This window comes from Gymnoscopelus microlampas (assembly GCF_963454915.1).
Source record: "Gymnoscopelus microlampas genome assembly, chromosome: 16".
Taxonomy (NCBI): Eukaryota; Metazoa; Chordata; class Actinopteri; order Myctophiformes; family Myctophidae; genus Gymnoscopelus; species Gymnoscopelus microlampas.
In genome coordinates this window covers 4,983,496-4,997,952 of record NC_139953.1, presented here as the reverse complement: position 1 = coordinate 4,997,952, position 14,457 = coordinate 4,983,496, and the positions used below count along the sequence as shown (strand labels likewise).

The following is a 14,457-nucleotide window of genomic DNA, read 5'->3' as shown; positions in this document are numbered from 1 at the left end:
AACAAACATTACAGTGGAAGGAGAAGCAGGGAAGGGAAAGGTTAGAGGAGGCAAAGTGCAGAGTGCACCACTTCAAGGAGGTTTTATCGGGAAGACAGTGACTGTCTGAAGAAAAGACTTCACCAAAACACCGACTCAGAGATCTGTGACACTCGGCTGGCATCCAAAACGTGAGATACTTAACACTTGTGTTCATTATTCATTAGAATAGTGTTTTCCAAAGAAAATTGAGAAAAGTTGTTTAAAATGTTTAGTCGTGTCATTGTTATATTCAGTCAACTGCACTAAAATCCATCCATTATGTCTTGTTCTTCTGAACCGGCTGCAGGGCACACACAGAGCCTCACGATGAATGACACCCTGGAAAATGGCACCAACTCCTCCAGCCCCTTCACGGCAGGACTCATCGCCGATCTGGCTATCAACCTCATCCTGGTTCTCCCCAGCAACAGCTACGTTCTGTGGCTGGCTTTTAGGATTATTCTGATCAGCTTGGTAGTAATGGTAGTGACTATAATCAGCTATCTTCCCTATATTGTGTCTAATCTACTGGAGCAGTTCAACCAAGATGCTATGATAATCACATTTATATTAGTCAGGATGTCAGGGTTTGCTCATCCTTTGCTTTTCATCCACAAAGCTGGGAAACTGCCATGCTTCAAGGGGCTCTGAAAGCAGAATAGATCTTTTTACAGGCCTGTGTGTAATATTATGGTTGAAATAACAATTTCAAACACAATCTTCCACTGTGTCCAAGAAACTTATGTAAATTATTCAGCTATTATTACTCATGGTAGAGAACACTGCAATTATAACATTATTTGTGTTCATCATACATAGTTTGTTTTCCATTTATGAGAAAAAAAAAATCTCAAGCTATTAATTACTGTAAAAGTGTGCAAAAGCTGAAATGATCACTCCTCAGGTGGACTCTTACAGCAGGTGAATTGGAGGATGTGCTACTGTACGTATGCAAAATGTGAGATCGCTTTAACCTTGTGTTCATTAGAATAGCTGTGATGTGTGTAGAATGTCATAGCAGGTGATAAGTTACATGAAATGATCGTATAGCTGCCAACTTTCAGGAACATCTAGGAGTGAGACTCATCAGGGACGCACACATGAACGCAATTCTTAAAATGTAAAATTCTCTATTTAGTTGTCTTAGGGTCTTCTTTCATTTGTATCAGTCATTGCCATCAAATAATATCTGTGAAGAGGGTAAATTGCGTGACTCTCACTCTCAAAGGGTGAGACTTGGCAGCTCATATTAATAACTTTGGTACAGGATCTGGGAAGAGTGTTCACCAAGCCATGCTCTGACACCAGTTAATAGCATTTCCTTTACCAATGCTGTCATCCACTCTGTCTAAATAATTGTACCTGTTCATGAACTACATTAAATTCATTGTGTTTTTCATATTCATACATATTCTTGATGACACATTCGAAAAAAAATAATCTTTGAACATTATGTTACTGTGCATTATCAAAAATGTACAGAGAACCAAAAATAGCACAAGATTACTAACATCACAAACTAGCTCATTAATTAGAAAGATACTGGATCAATGAATATGTCTGGAATTATCTTTGAATAGAAAATTTGCTTGGAGTTTCCCCATTGTATAATGAACTAGAACGTGTGTGTGTGTGTGTGTGTGTGTGTGTGTGTGTGTGTGTGTGTGTGTGTGTGTGTGTGTGTGTGTGTGTATATATATATATATATATATATATATATATATATATATATATATATTATATACATACATACATACATACTGGCTAGTCAACTGAGGGACTTTAAGGTTTTGAAATAAACATTTTTGTTCATTAGGTTCGGGACTTACCTCTGTGATGTGTAAATAAACATTAAAGGGTCTACACCATGAATTTTAACTTTTTCTTCATTTTTGTGTGTTTTTGGTCTCCCCCACCTCTCTTCTGTTCCAACAAATACCCGACTTCGAGCATGCAGGCTTTCATAGGCTATCTGTGGTTTTTATGTAAATTGGTCTGAAAACAGTCCGTCAGATTTGTTCCCCCTGCCTACGTCACGTCTGGGAACAATTCCTCCCGTTTTTCAGTTCTAACCAAAAAATAATAATAATAATAATTTAAAAAAAAGTTTATTTTTTTTTATTATTAAAAAAAAAAATCTTTTTTTTTTTTTTTTACTTTTTCCACACAGAACCAGGACATAACATGCATACAAACTGGCTCAATAGTGCCCCGTGCCAAACAGGACAATGTGGTATTGCAGGTGAAAGTGCTTTATAAGCCAGAGAGAAGTTAGTTGGAATGAGTATATCTGAGGCTTGATTTAGGCTCAAACCTTTTGAAAAACGTTTGAGGGACATAAACAATATGATATTAAATATTATTATTATTTTTTAAATTCATGGTGTAGCTCCTTTAATAAAAGTCTGCAAGGATTGCTTGACAGTAGGCTACCATTTTTTCAAGCAGACAAGCCTGCTTTTCTGTTACAGTTTTCTTTTAAAACTCTTTTAAAAGAAAACTTTTAGCTAGTGTTGAGGAGAACTGATCGTGTTTTCTAATTTTTCAGTGTCAATCTTCTAATTAATGCTGATCTCTCATGTTTAGTTGTTTGTGCTGATGTATAATCAATAATGTCCTCTCAGCACAGCCTACCAGGTGTTCTATATATTGTGAAAGTCTTCATAATATGGCTGCTGTGAATAGTCACAGCAGCCATATTATGAAGACATTCACAGGTGTTACCAATGATAGGCCTACTAATGAAGGCTCTGTTCCATTTAGTCTAGCACAGTGGTTTCCACGACCCCCATAACTCTGAGAGTGTACAAATGGAACCAAATGGACCCTTACTGGTCCATTTGGTTCCATTTGTACACTCTCAGAGTTACACACCTGTAAGGGGCCATTTGGAAGCCTGGACCCCAACTTTAGACCCACTGGTGTTTCCAGTGGGCCAACATGCACAATATCAGCACCCTGACTCTGTTTGACCAGAATGGAACAGAGCCATCATTAGTATCATTGGTAACACCTGTGAATGTCTTCATAATATGGCTGTGTATATTCAACTATACGTACTTCTTTTTGAATAAACCTTCTAAACTCCGTTTCATCTAGTAGTGAAACATTCATCCACCACAAGGGGGCGATAGAGTACTTTCCATGTTGCTAACAAGGCTCAGTCATTAATGCTCAAAATGTTGCATACATGCAGTACATACAGTAACTCTGTGGACTCAGTTTTTATATAAAAAAGCACTTTGAGTATCTAGAAAAGTGCTAAATAAATTGTATGTATTATTATTATTATTATTATTATTATTATTATTATTATTAGAGCGTAATGGAGAGTCAAACCGGATGTGACGTCGTTACGTTACGTCTTTTCTCTACCTAGAACGCAGATTACGCACAGACGTCACGACGTCACGCCAGTTCAAACGTTTGGTGGCAGCGGTTTGTTTGGTTAACGTTTACGGAGAAGTTTGAACGTCACGAAAACATTGAATAAAACAACATTTCAGCTCCAAACGGTAAGGGAAATAACACAATAACGTTGTTATTTATCGTATCCGTGTGTTTGTTTAACAGTGTTCAACCTGGCGTTTGTGTTTTTGGCCATGAACATTTTTTTGGGTGTGTTTTGTTTAATAATAGCATCTACAAGCTCGACAACGCCTCGCATCGCAACGCGTTGCGAGCTTGTAGATCTGCTATTCTCGTAAGTCATTGATATGCCATGCAGTAAAATTAATTTCTTTGTTGAAGCAGTGGTGGAAAAAGTACTCAAATGCTTTAGTTAAGTAAAAGTACCAATACTGCAATATAAAAAATGCGACGCGTTGTGAGCTTGTAGATCTGCTATTTTCAGATAGCCTAGGTATAAAATAGGGCTAAAGTGGTTAATGTATGTTTAATTATATCATATTTTATATCTGAAAAGTAACTAGTAACTAAAGTTTTCAAGTAAATGTAGTGGAGTAAAAGTACGATATTTGCCTCTGAGATGTAGTGGAGTAGAAGTAAAAGTATTGGAAATTGGAAATACTCAAGTAAAGTACAAATACCTCAAAATTGTACTTAAGTACAGTACTTAAGTAAATGTACTTAGTTAGTTGTGTGTTAGTGCCTGGTCTTCTAGACATAGCATTGGATCAAATTCAAGTCAATCATAGATTCATTTTATCGTGTCTGACTTTTACTTTCGTATCTATGATAGTCTTGGTCTCAACCCCCCTAATAGTCACTGGACATCCGCGCGGAAAGCCCGTACTTCTCCTCACATGTTCAAAACAATCATATTAAGTATCTAACCTGTAGCCACAGATGTTTACTAGACATTCGGAACACGTGTTCACTGTATTAGTCTGCATTTTGTTGCAATAGATGTGTTTTAATCCCGTCTGTGTCAGATTCTGTCTGAAGTTCCCTGTATTCCTCAATGGTGGTGGTGGCGGGGCGTATCAGGTGAAAGCCGGTATTACACTCAATGTAAACAGGAAGCAAGCAAGGGGAAAAATGTCGTTCATGCACAGACGGGATTAAAACGCATATCTATTGAAAACTATGGACTAATACATTGCACACAGACTCCGAATTCCGAGTTAACATCCATGGCTACCGTTTAAGCACCTTATATTTTGCGTATGTACATGTTTGGAGAAATGCAGACTTTACGGGTTAAAGAGCAGGGCGTTCTGGGGGGTAAAGCCCAAGACTATCATAGATATGCAAATGTAAAACATGGATAAAATACATATATATGATGGTCTTGATCCAAGGCTAGTCTAGACACTGAAGCTGATACTGAAATGTACCTTGTCACGGCGGTGTCGCTTGCCGAACTTATAATAATAATAATGATAATTGGAAAACTATCTTAAGTAATGTGAAGTATACATGATTAGAACATGGTTGAACATTTGACAGATAAAGGAGTTGTTCACCAAAAGAATTAGAAATATTTTCTATCAATTACACACTCAATGAAGCCTTGAATTAACAGAGATATTTTTGTTTTTGTCGCATTTCTGAGACAATAATTTCATGACCGGCTTAAATGCAGTTTAATTGAGTTTCCTGCTAGAGACTCTTCCAGTCATCAAATTATTGGCTCACGAAAGAGAACATCTCCATGAATTCAAGGCTTATAATTGATAGAAAATACGTATTTGTTTCTGTGAACTATTCCTAAGGTCTATTTCTAGAATTGCTACAAAACCTGTATAGCCAGTCATTTTGCGCATACACAAGACGCTGAAGGGCATGTTTCAAATATTGTATTTTTTCTTTTTGACAAAATAACACATTTTACATCGAGGTGCCCACTCTTCCTTGGTATTCACCTGTTTCCTAGGCTGTGTGTTTTCCACCTCCTGTCGATTTGATCCAATGAAATCCAATGAAACTGGTCAGATGGCCAATGATATCGACAGGAAGTGGAAAACACACAGCCTAGGAAACAGGTGAATAAGTACTGTAGTACAATTTCAATGTGCTTTCCGACTTTACTTTGCTTATTTCCATTTCTTGAGACTTTATATTTCTACACCAGTGCATCTGAGAGGCAAATGTTGTAGTTTTTACTCCACAGTGCATTTTGACAGCTTTAGTTACTTTGCAGATTTTGACTATTAATAATTTAAATTATGAAACTTTTTCTTTTTTAGAAAATTGCCGATCAACAAGCTCACACAACACCACGATACGTTAATGTGAACTTGTAGATCAGCAATTTATTTATACTTAAGTAAAAAAAAAACATAGAACGTAGTATTTACTACGCCACTGTGAGCGATGAGCTTCCTTTATTGCACCAAGTTCCTGATCACATCACTGAAGTCACTGTAATAGTGAATTGTTGTACACGGACATTGGTGACCTCTCAAATTCTGTGACCTCAGGGGTGACCTTTTTAATCTGACGACTCACCTCTTTAGACTCCACCTCAGCCCGTAGCACTGGCCCTAGCCTCGACGACCTCATAGGCTTATGCAGAGGCTAAAATGTGCTATGAGCTTGTAGATCTGCTATTTTTGAAAAATCGTGAAAATTTGTGCAAATCTTTGAATATGTATTTTTTAAAGCTAATATTTGTAACTCAAATCTTTGCTTCTGGGGGTCCCTTGAACAAAATATTTTGAGATGGGGGTCCGTGGCCAAATACATATGATTTTGGGTGTCCTTGACATGAAAAGGTTTGAGAACCACTGATTTAGATAGCATGTTATTTTTTAGACCAATGCCAGGTTCATTTTTTGACCCGGCATCCTAGTGTGTATAGTTTCAATGTACAGATTATTTATTTTGTGATATTATACTATTTAGACTATACATGGGCGACATAAGTATAACTAAATGCATTTGAAATTAAATACAAATGTAACTTTTCGGGATTCCAATTGAAAAATGGCCAAAAACAAAAAACAGGATTCCAATGCAAAAATAGCAGAAAAACGGGTGCAGTACGTTAGTCCGACAGCGCATTCCTCCGACAGCGCAGCGCTCCGACGTTTCCAATACTAAACCCGAACCAAACCCCCACCCTAACCGCACGCGGATGCCACATAGTCGGAGAAAAGGTCTGTCGGATTAACGCATGCCTCCCAGAAAAACAAGCTCAAAACGCGCCACACTGCGACGTGTTTTGAGCTTGTAGATCGGCTATTTTTGCTACTTTTGTGTGACATAGAATGGCCCGACAGTATATGCAATGTGTGGCCTTCTGGAGTGAGTGTGGAAATATAGTGGCCCTCCATCATCAAAGTTGCCCACCCCTGATTGTAGACCGATGATAGGTTCTTTCTTGGTTTACCTATGATCCTAGATTACTATCTCTATGCATTTGATGTATTACCTCGTGTTTACCTTGCTTACTGTAAATGGCTTTGAATTAAGAGTGTCTGCTTAGATAATGCCTGAATAGGTTCTATTCACAGCAGCCATATTATGAAGACATTCACAGGTGTTACCAATGATACTAATGATGGCTCTGTTCCATTCTGGTCAAACAGAGTCAGGGTGCTAATATTGTGCATGTTGGCTCACTGGAAACACCAGTGGGTCTACAGTTGGGGTCCAGGGACCCTCATGGGCTTCCAAATGGCCCCTTACAGGTGTATAACTCCTGTAAAAATGTAATTTGTACACTCTCAGAGTTATGGGGGTCGTGGAAACCACTGTGCTACACTAAAAATGCAACAGAGAGCCTTCATTAGTATCATTGGTAACACCTGTGAATGTCTTCATAATATGGCTGCTGTGAATAGAGCCTATTGTAAATTGTACATTTTGCTCTTCTACTAGCCATGGCTGAAGGAGAGCAGAGGTATAATCCATCTGGATTGGACCTCCCAGGTGGATCAACATCAGCTGACATCCAGCAGCAAAGAGAGTATGTATATATCTGTGATTCTCTACTTTTTTTTTGTATTTCAGGGACCCCCAGTTTGAGATGCATTTAGACTACGGACCCCCATTAAGATTTCCATTTTTATCACTGGGAGTCTCTGGGACCTTAATCTACACTGTAGAAGTATCAGTGTTAACTTAACTCTGAGAGCGTACAAATGGAACCAAATAGACCCGTAAGGCTCCATTTGGTCCCATTTGAGTTATATGTTATAGACCCGTAAGGGTCCATTTGGTCCCATTTGAGTTATATATTATAGACCCGTAAGGGTCCATTTGGTCCCATTTGAGTTATAGACCCCTGGTGGTCCCCGGACCTAAAGTTGCGAACCAGTTGTTTACACTTTCCTAAAGATTAGTTTTATGTACCAATAACTAAAATAGACATATATCATATCTGAATTTTTTTCTACATAGAAACGAGATTGTGACGATTAGTTGCGACTATCTCAAATAATTGCAATAGGCTCTATGCACAGCAGCCATATTAACACTTCCTTCACAGGTGTTACCAATGATGCTAATGAAGGCTCTGTTCCTAGTGTAGCACAGTGGTTTCCACGACCTCCATAACTCTGAGAGTGTACAAATGGAACCAAATGGACCCGCAAGGGTCCATTTGGTTCAATCCATTCCACCCCTTATGGTTACACATCCATAAGGGGCCATTTGGAAGCCCATGAGGGTCCCTGGACCCCAACTGTAGACCCACTGGTGTAACAGAGTGTTTCCAGTGAGCCAACATGCACACAATATCAGCACCCTGACTCAATAGAGGATATGCGCATGCTTAAAGTGAATGGCACATCGAGTGGCAAAGCGAGTGGCAAAACAACATGCAAAGTGAGTTTAACATTGTTTAATGTTGTTTAATGCAAACAGATATGACTTTTCTGTTTGGATGCATGGGCTGTCAAGGCCAGAAAGTTTTTTTTTTTTTTTGGGCTTTGTATACCTTTTATTTAGAGAGGGACAGGGAAAGTAGGCTGACAGGAAATGGGGATAGAGATGGGGCGTGACATGCAGCAAAGGTCGTCGGGAACGGGAGTCGAACCCGCGACACGCTGTCAGGCTGGCATTGCAGCCTAGGGTGCCTGGACCGTCACGCTACGGCCCAGGCCAGAAAGTGTTTTTTTTGACACTCAGTAGGCATTCCAGCATAACTTCCGGGTTTGATGATGATGTCACACGCATATCCTCTATGGAACAGAGCCTTCATTAGTATCATTGGCAACACCTGTGCATTTCTTCACACTATGGCTGCTGTGAATCAGTGGCGTACCCACCATAGAGGCAGGGCAGGCGGCCGCCTGCCCAACTAAAATCTAGCCTCCCCTAGAAAATAAAGTATCTTTATCTTCATGGGGTGCCAGGAGTGCCAGGTGTGGGGGTCTCTGGGCCATCACCTGTACTCACCAGGCATAAAAGGGGCACTGAGTATGAGAGCAGCTTGAACCATTAAACTACACCATGAAGAGACCACTGCTGAATAATTGATTGATTGATTATACTTGCATATTGTTTTTATTAACGTTTTTCAGTTTTGTAGTCAGTGTTGCGTTGTTAACTTGTTTCCCCCGAGATTTTTTCCCCGAGTACCCCCCCCGCCCCCCCGCCCCTTCGGAGGGTGGGGGGGGGGGGTAGGTAGAGAAAAAAATCTCGCCTGCCCTAAATGTAATTTCTGGGAACGCCACTGCTGTGAATAGAGCCTATTAGGCGACTATGTAATAATTGTGACAGGCCTAGTACACATACTGTACGAGGTTTCCACCCTGACAGTGATATCATAGATTTTGTCCTAGACAACTGACTGGCATAGATCAGTGGTCCTCAGACGTTTTCGTGCCAAGGACCCCGAATTGATATGTAGGTGGCATGCGGACCCCCACCTGAAAATATGTTGTGCCAGGGACCCCCAGAAGCAAAGATTTGTGTTAGAAATGTTTGCCATAAAAAAAAAAAAAAAGATTCAAAGATTTGCACACGTTTTCAAGATTTTTCAAAAATAGCAGATCTACAAGCTCGTCGCGCAGCACTCGGTGCCGCGTTACGAGCTTGTAGATCTGCTTTTTTTTTAATAACCAACGTATAAAATGTGACGCTTTATTAATACATTTTGCTGGCGACCCCCTGGTATCCCCCCCCCCTCCCAAGGACCCCTGGGGGTCCCCGGACCCCACTTTGAGAACCATCGTCATAGATGGCCGATGCCACAGGCAGATACACAGTAGAATTAATAGGATTGCTGTTCAACAAAATTGTTTGAATGTCATTCTTTATTTCCTTCAGATTGTTTGAAGCACAACTCCGTACGCAGACTGGAGACACGCTGCTGGATGTCTGGGACAGGTGAGACTAATATCCATCAGGGATTAGGGCTGGTAACTTTCCTCAGAAATGATATTCGAATATTGGTCTTAAAAATTGGCACATATTCGAATATATTCGAGTATTATTATTATTATTAAAAAAAATATTTTTACGTTACGTTTTTTTTTTTTTTATGTTTATTTGACAGGGACTATAGTCCATATTCACACGGCGGCCATTTTGGAATTTAACATTGCGTTGCTGTGGCAACTGGGGTGGCATTTCATTGACTTAATGGCAATATGGCCGCCGTGTGAATATGGTCAATACAAAAAACAATGTATCAAGTGCTCGGATCCAATAATACATTGTTTTTTGTATCGTTCCTGTCAAATAAACTTTGAATGAATTTTGTATTTATTTTGAATATACATTTTCATATTCGAATATACATATTTCCCCCATATTTGAAATTCGAATATTAATTTACCAGCCCTACTAGGGATGCGAGCGAGCGAAATTTGGACCGATATCCGATTACAGATTATTTCCATCCAAACACTAGGGGTCAGCGCTCTGCTGTCAATTGATTAAGAGAAGGACAGACGGGTGCAGACTCCTAAGTGAACCGTCTATAGCAGGGGTCTTCAACGTTTGTCAGGCCAAGGACCCCTTAGCTGTGAGAGAGAGAGATGAAGCAGGGACCCTCATCACATATTGTATAAAATTGTGTTGCAGATAGAACTTTTTCATAGATAGCTTCTTTTTTGAGAGCACTGTCATCAGTGTTGGATTCACGTTAATGTGTATTTTAATACATTTAGCCACTTCAATACTTAGTTAACCTTTCACTCTGTACTTGGTCTGCTCTTCTTTTCCCTTTACACCAAACCTCTTTGCCAAAAATAACAGATCTACAAGGTCACAACGCCTCGCGCAGCGAGTCTAGAATTCCCCTCAGAATGGGGATGCTAGGGTTCAAGTGGTAAATGTAAAAAAAAATCCTATCACACAAAGATTTGGCGGCCCCCCTGTAGTAACTCTGAGGACCCCCCGTTGAAGATCCCTGGTCTATAGAAACAGCCCGCACTCACAAGGTTAATTTTTCTTTGAAGTTTTTTGACCACAGCAGCAGCAGTCATGACAAACGGACACATTTTCTCTACTCAGGCCTTCATCAGCCTTTGATTAATTACACGGTCAAATTGACCAAATATACCAATAAATACTGATATTGCAATAGACGTTTCCAGTAGGCTTTACCGTACACCCGTTATACAGTAACTGTGATTCAGTGTGCAGATTAGAATGATGCAGAATTCTAATAAACAGTGCATTCTTAGTTCAAACAATGTGAATCAGCTGGCTTCAATCATGATCACAAAAGGCTTTTTCGGCATCACATTCAACCATAAATATGATCAAATAAAATATCTTCTAAAACCAATACGTTATTTTGATATCGGTTCGATAATGACATTGCATTTTTAAGGCCGATTCTGCCGATGCTGATATGATGACTGATTCATTTTGCATTCCTAGTAATACTTTTTTTTTTATTATTCATCATAAGGTTTCTGCCTAACAGCAACAACATGGTGATGAATATGTTTTTTTTAAGTGTATCAATGTGCATATTGTTATATCTCCATATTTCAACTTTTTTGTTTTCTTTGGTGTGGAAATGAAGGCCTAATATATTACAGTGAAACACAAAAGTTAGCAAAAATAGACGATCTACAAGCTCACAATGCGAACAATATGAAACATTTTCAACATGAAAACGATTCGGGACGATTATACAAAATAATTGCGATTTATTTCAAATAATTGCCGTTAGGTGATTATTATGTAATAATAGTGACAGGCCTAACTGTGTGTGTGTTCCTCCATTCAGGTACATCAAATGGGCTTGGCAGGTGTTCCCACAGGGAGGAAAGGGCAGTAAAGTCAATGAGCTGCTAGAGAGAGCCGTCATCGAGTTCGTCAACCAACACAAGTACAACAACGACGCTCGCTACGTCAACCTCTGGATTCAGCTGGTAAATGATGACCACACTGTTCACCCGGCCTCGTTTAGACTTTGGTAACGCTTTTCAGACGCTTTTTTTTTTTTTTTTAGTCAACCCCTATGACCTTGTTGCAGTGAGCGACACGTTTTTGTTGGTCGTGCTGCTGCCGTGAGCAGCTATTATGAGCAGAGCTAATCTGTGCTGCCACTGGATCGATCAGCGTGAAACTCTGCCCAAATTGTCAAAAAGCTTGTAGATCTGCTATTTTTGATAAATCGTACATTTTTGCAAATCTTTGAAAATATAAGCGAACATTAAGCGAACATTTTTAACTCAAATCTTTGCTTCTGGGGATTCTACAAATGTCTTCTAAATCAGTTTTATTGAAAAAAACGTATGTTGCTGTAATATCAGTGGTTCTCAAACTTTTTTCATGTCAAGGACCCCCCAAAATTATTTGGGGTGTCCAAAATTGTTTCAGAGACCCCCACCCCCCAGAAGCAAAGCTTTGAGTTGCAAAAGTTTGCTTTAAAAAAATATATATACATTCAAAGATTTGCACAAATGTTCAAGATTTTTCAAAAAAATAGCAGATCCACAAGCTCCTAGCATAGTCCAAGAAATCTTGATATGACACAGATGCTTTCCCGGATTGAATGGGTTACGTTTTTATTTTAGGTTTGGTCGGTGAAAGAAATTCGTCGACGAACATTTTTTTTCGTCTTAGTTTTTAGTCCAGGAAATGAACTCTGGTGGTTGTTTTTTTTTCTGTCCCCCCCAGGCCCAGCAGAATGAGTCCCCGGGGGACATGTACAGCTACATGCAGATGGAGGGCATCGGCGTGGCCAACGCAGACCTCTACCTGTGCTGGGCCAAGTGCCTGCAGTCCCAGGGGGACCACCAGAAGGCGCTGCGTCTCGTCCAGCAGGGACTGGCCTCCAACGCTCAGCCTGCAGACCAACTCCTCCACTACCAAAGGTACCAGAAAAACCTTGTATCTCCAGTATTTTAGCTTTATTAGCCTGGTTCCAGACCATAGACCCCGCCCACTCTCTGAGTGGACTGCTCCTCTTGGTCTGGTGTCATAATGTGAGCCTATAGCTAAATTCCATTCCCCAAAGCTCGGTCACTCGCTCACTCTCCTCGCTTCCTCCACTCGCGCCTAAGCCCCGCCCCTGCGAGGAGCCGAGGATTATTTGCGAGGACAGAGTGGTCGACTGGTTGCCCTCAAAGGATCGGAATGCACTCAGCGTCATTTCGAAAAGACGGCAAATTACGCGATCAACTTATGGCGTCTCACACAGCTGGACCAGAGCCATGGATGAAAATATACATGCATAGAATAATATGCAGGTATAGAATAATACAGAATATAAGAATAGACAATTCATCAATGTGGATGGATGGCCACATTGTTATATAAAGTTATATATAGCCGGTGTTTTCGGCATGGTTTCGGGTTTCAAGCATTGTTTGTGTGGCAACATGTGGAGGAGGACCATGTATATATGTATATATAAAAAGAAAAAGTGTACACGTGATGCAGAAGTCTGCCGCGAGGAGCTGTGGAGACAGCTCGGGCGTACACTTCATGGACACTCGCCTCCAAGAAGCAAATGAACAATTGGAACCTGACTACTTCCGGTTCGAAGTCGGAGTGAGCGAGTGGGAGTGAGCGAGTGGCCGAGATTTTCGGTATTGGAATTTGGCTCATGGCTTTTCACGGTCGAAGAAAAACCGGTCAAGTCAGAGTCGGGGGTGGGAGTGGTCTAACGACAAGCCAATCAGCAAATATCTGCTAAAACAAGCTGTGCGATGACGTCAGATGTATAGGCGGATCCGTGGATCTCTTGTGATTGGTTTAGGGAAATTTGAATCCCCTCCCCCTGGTAATCGCGGACACTGCAGCCAATGTCAGACTGAAGCTTCAGGCTGATAATCAGGCTATAGCTTTATATGTTTTATAAGGTGTATGTAGATTAATACGGTACCATGTCATACTACGTTGTTACACAGAGGTAGCAAAAATAACCGATCTACAAGCTCACAACGTGTCGCATCATGATGTGTTGTGAGCGTGTAGGTCGGCTGGTTTTGCTAGTTTCTTTTTTAACAACATTAAAGTGAATGTGTTTTAAGTGTCTGTACATTTTGAACCAATGAAAAGTATTAACAAGAGCTTGTGACTTTAATGATCATTACATTGGATCCATAGGAACACAGCTTCTTTGTTCCACTTGACTTGAGTTAAAAATGTTAACTCTTTAAGACCGAGAACGCATCTGTGTGTCATTTTTAGATTTCTTTGGCCATTCAAAAATAGCAGATCTACAAGCTCATAGCGCGGCACTCGTGCCGCGCTATGAGCTTGTAGATCTGCTATTTTTGAAAAATCATGAAAAGTTGTGCAAATATTTTGATTTTTTTCCTTTTTTGTTGGCGGACATTTGTGACTCAAATATTTGCTTCTGGGGGTTCCTGGAACTAAATATTTGACAAATGTTCGCTTTAAAAAATATATAATGCAAGATTTTGCCACGAATTTTCACGATAAAAAAAAATAGCAGATCTACAAGCTCATAGCGCGGCACTCGGTGCCGCGCTATGAGCTTGTAAGTCTGCTATTTTTGAATAGCCAAAGAAATCTAAAAATGACACACAGATGCGTTCCCGGTCTTAATGGGCTAGCCTAATATATATATATATATATTATATCAAAATA

At 40.0% G+C, this 14,457-nt stretch overlaps 1 protein-coding gene across 3 annotated transcripts in view; it reads left to right on the top strand.

Annotated features, from left to right (window-relative positions):
* The first annotated feature begins 3,441 nt into the window (after positions 1-3,441).
* LOC311062491 (mitotic checkpoint serine/threonine-protein kinase BUB1 beta-like) overlaps positions 3,442-14,457 on the top strand; it is a 44,880-nt gene continuing 33,864 nt past the window's right edge. For all 3 annotated transcript variants that reach the window (XM_084081554.1, XM_084081555.1, XM_084081553.1), the window contains exons 1-5: positions 3,442-3,536; positions 7,309-7,396; positions 9,703-9,762; positions 11,621-11,765; positions 12,517-12,713. In XM_084081554.1, the coding sequence (XP_083937680.1) occupies positions 7,311-7,396; positions 9,703-9,762; positions 11,621-11,765; positions 12,517-12,713 (488 nt within the window). In that variant the 5' untranslated portion in view covers positions 3,442-3,536; positions 7,309-7,310. The remainder of the gene's footprint in view (positions 3,537-7,308; positions 7,397-9,702; positions 9,763-11,620; positions 11,766-12,516; positions 12,714-14,457) is intronic.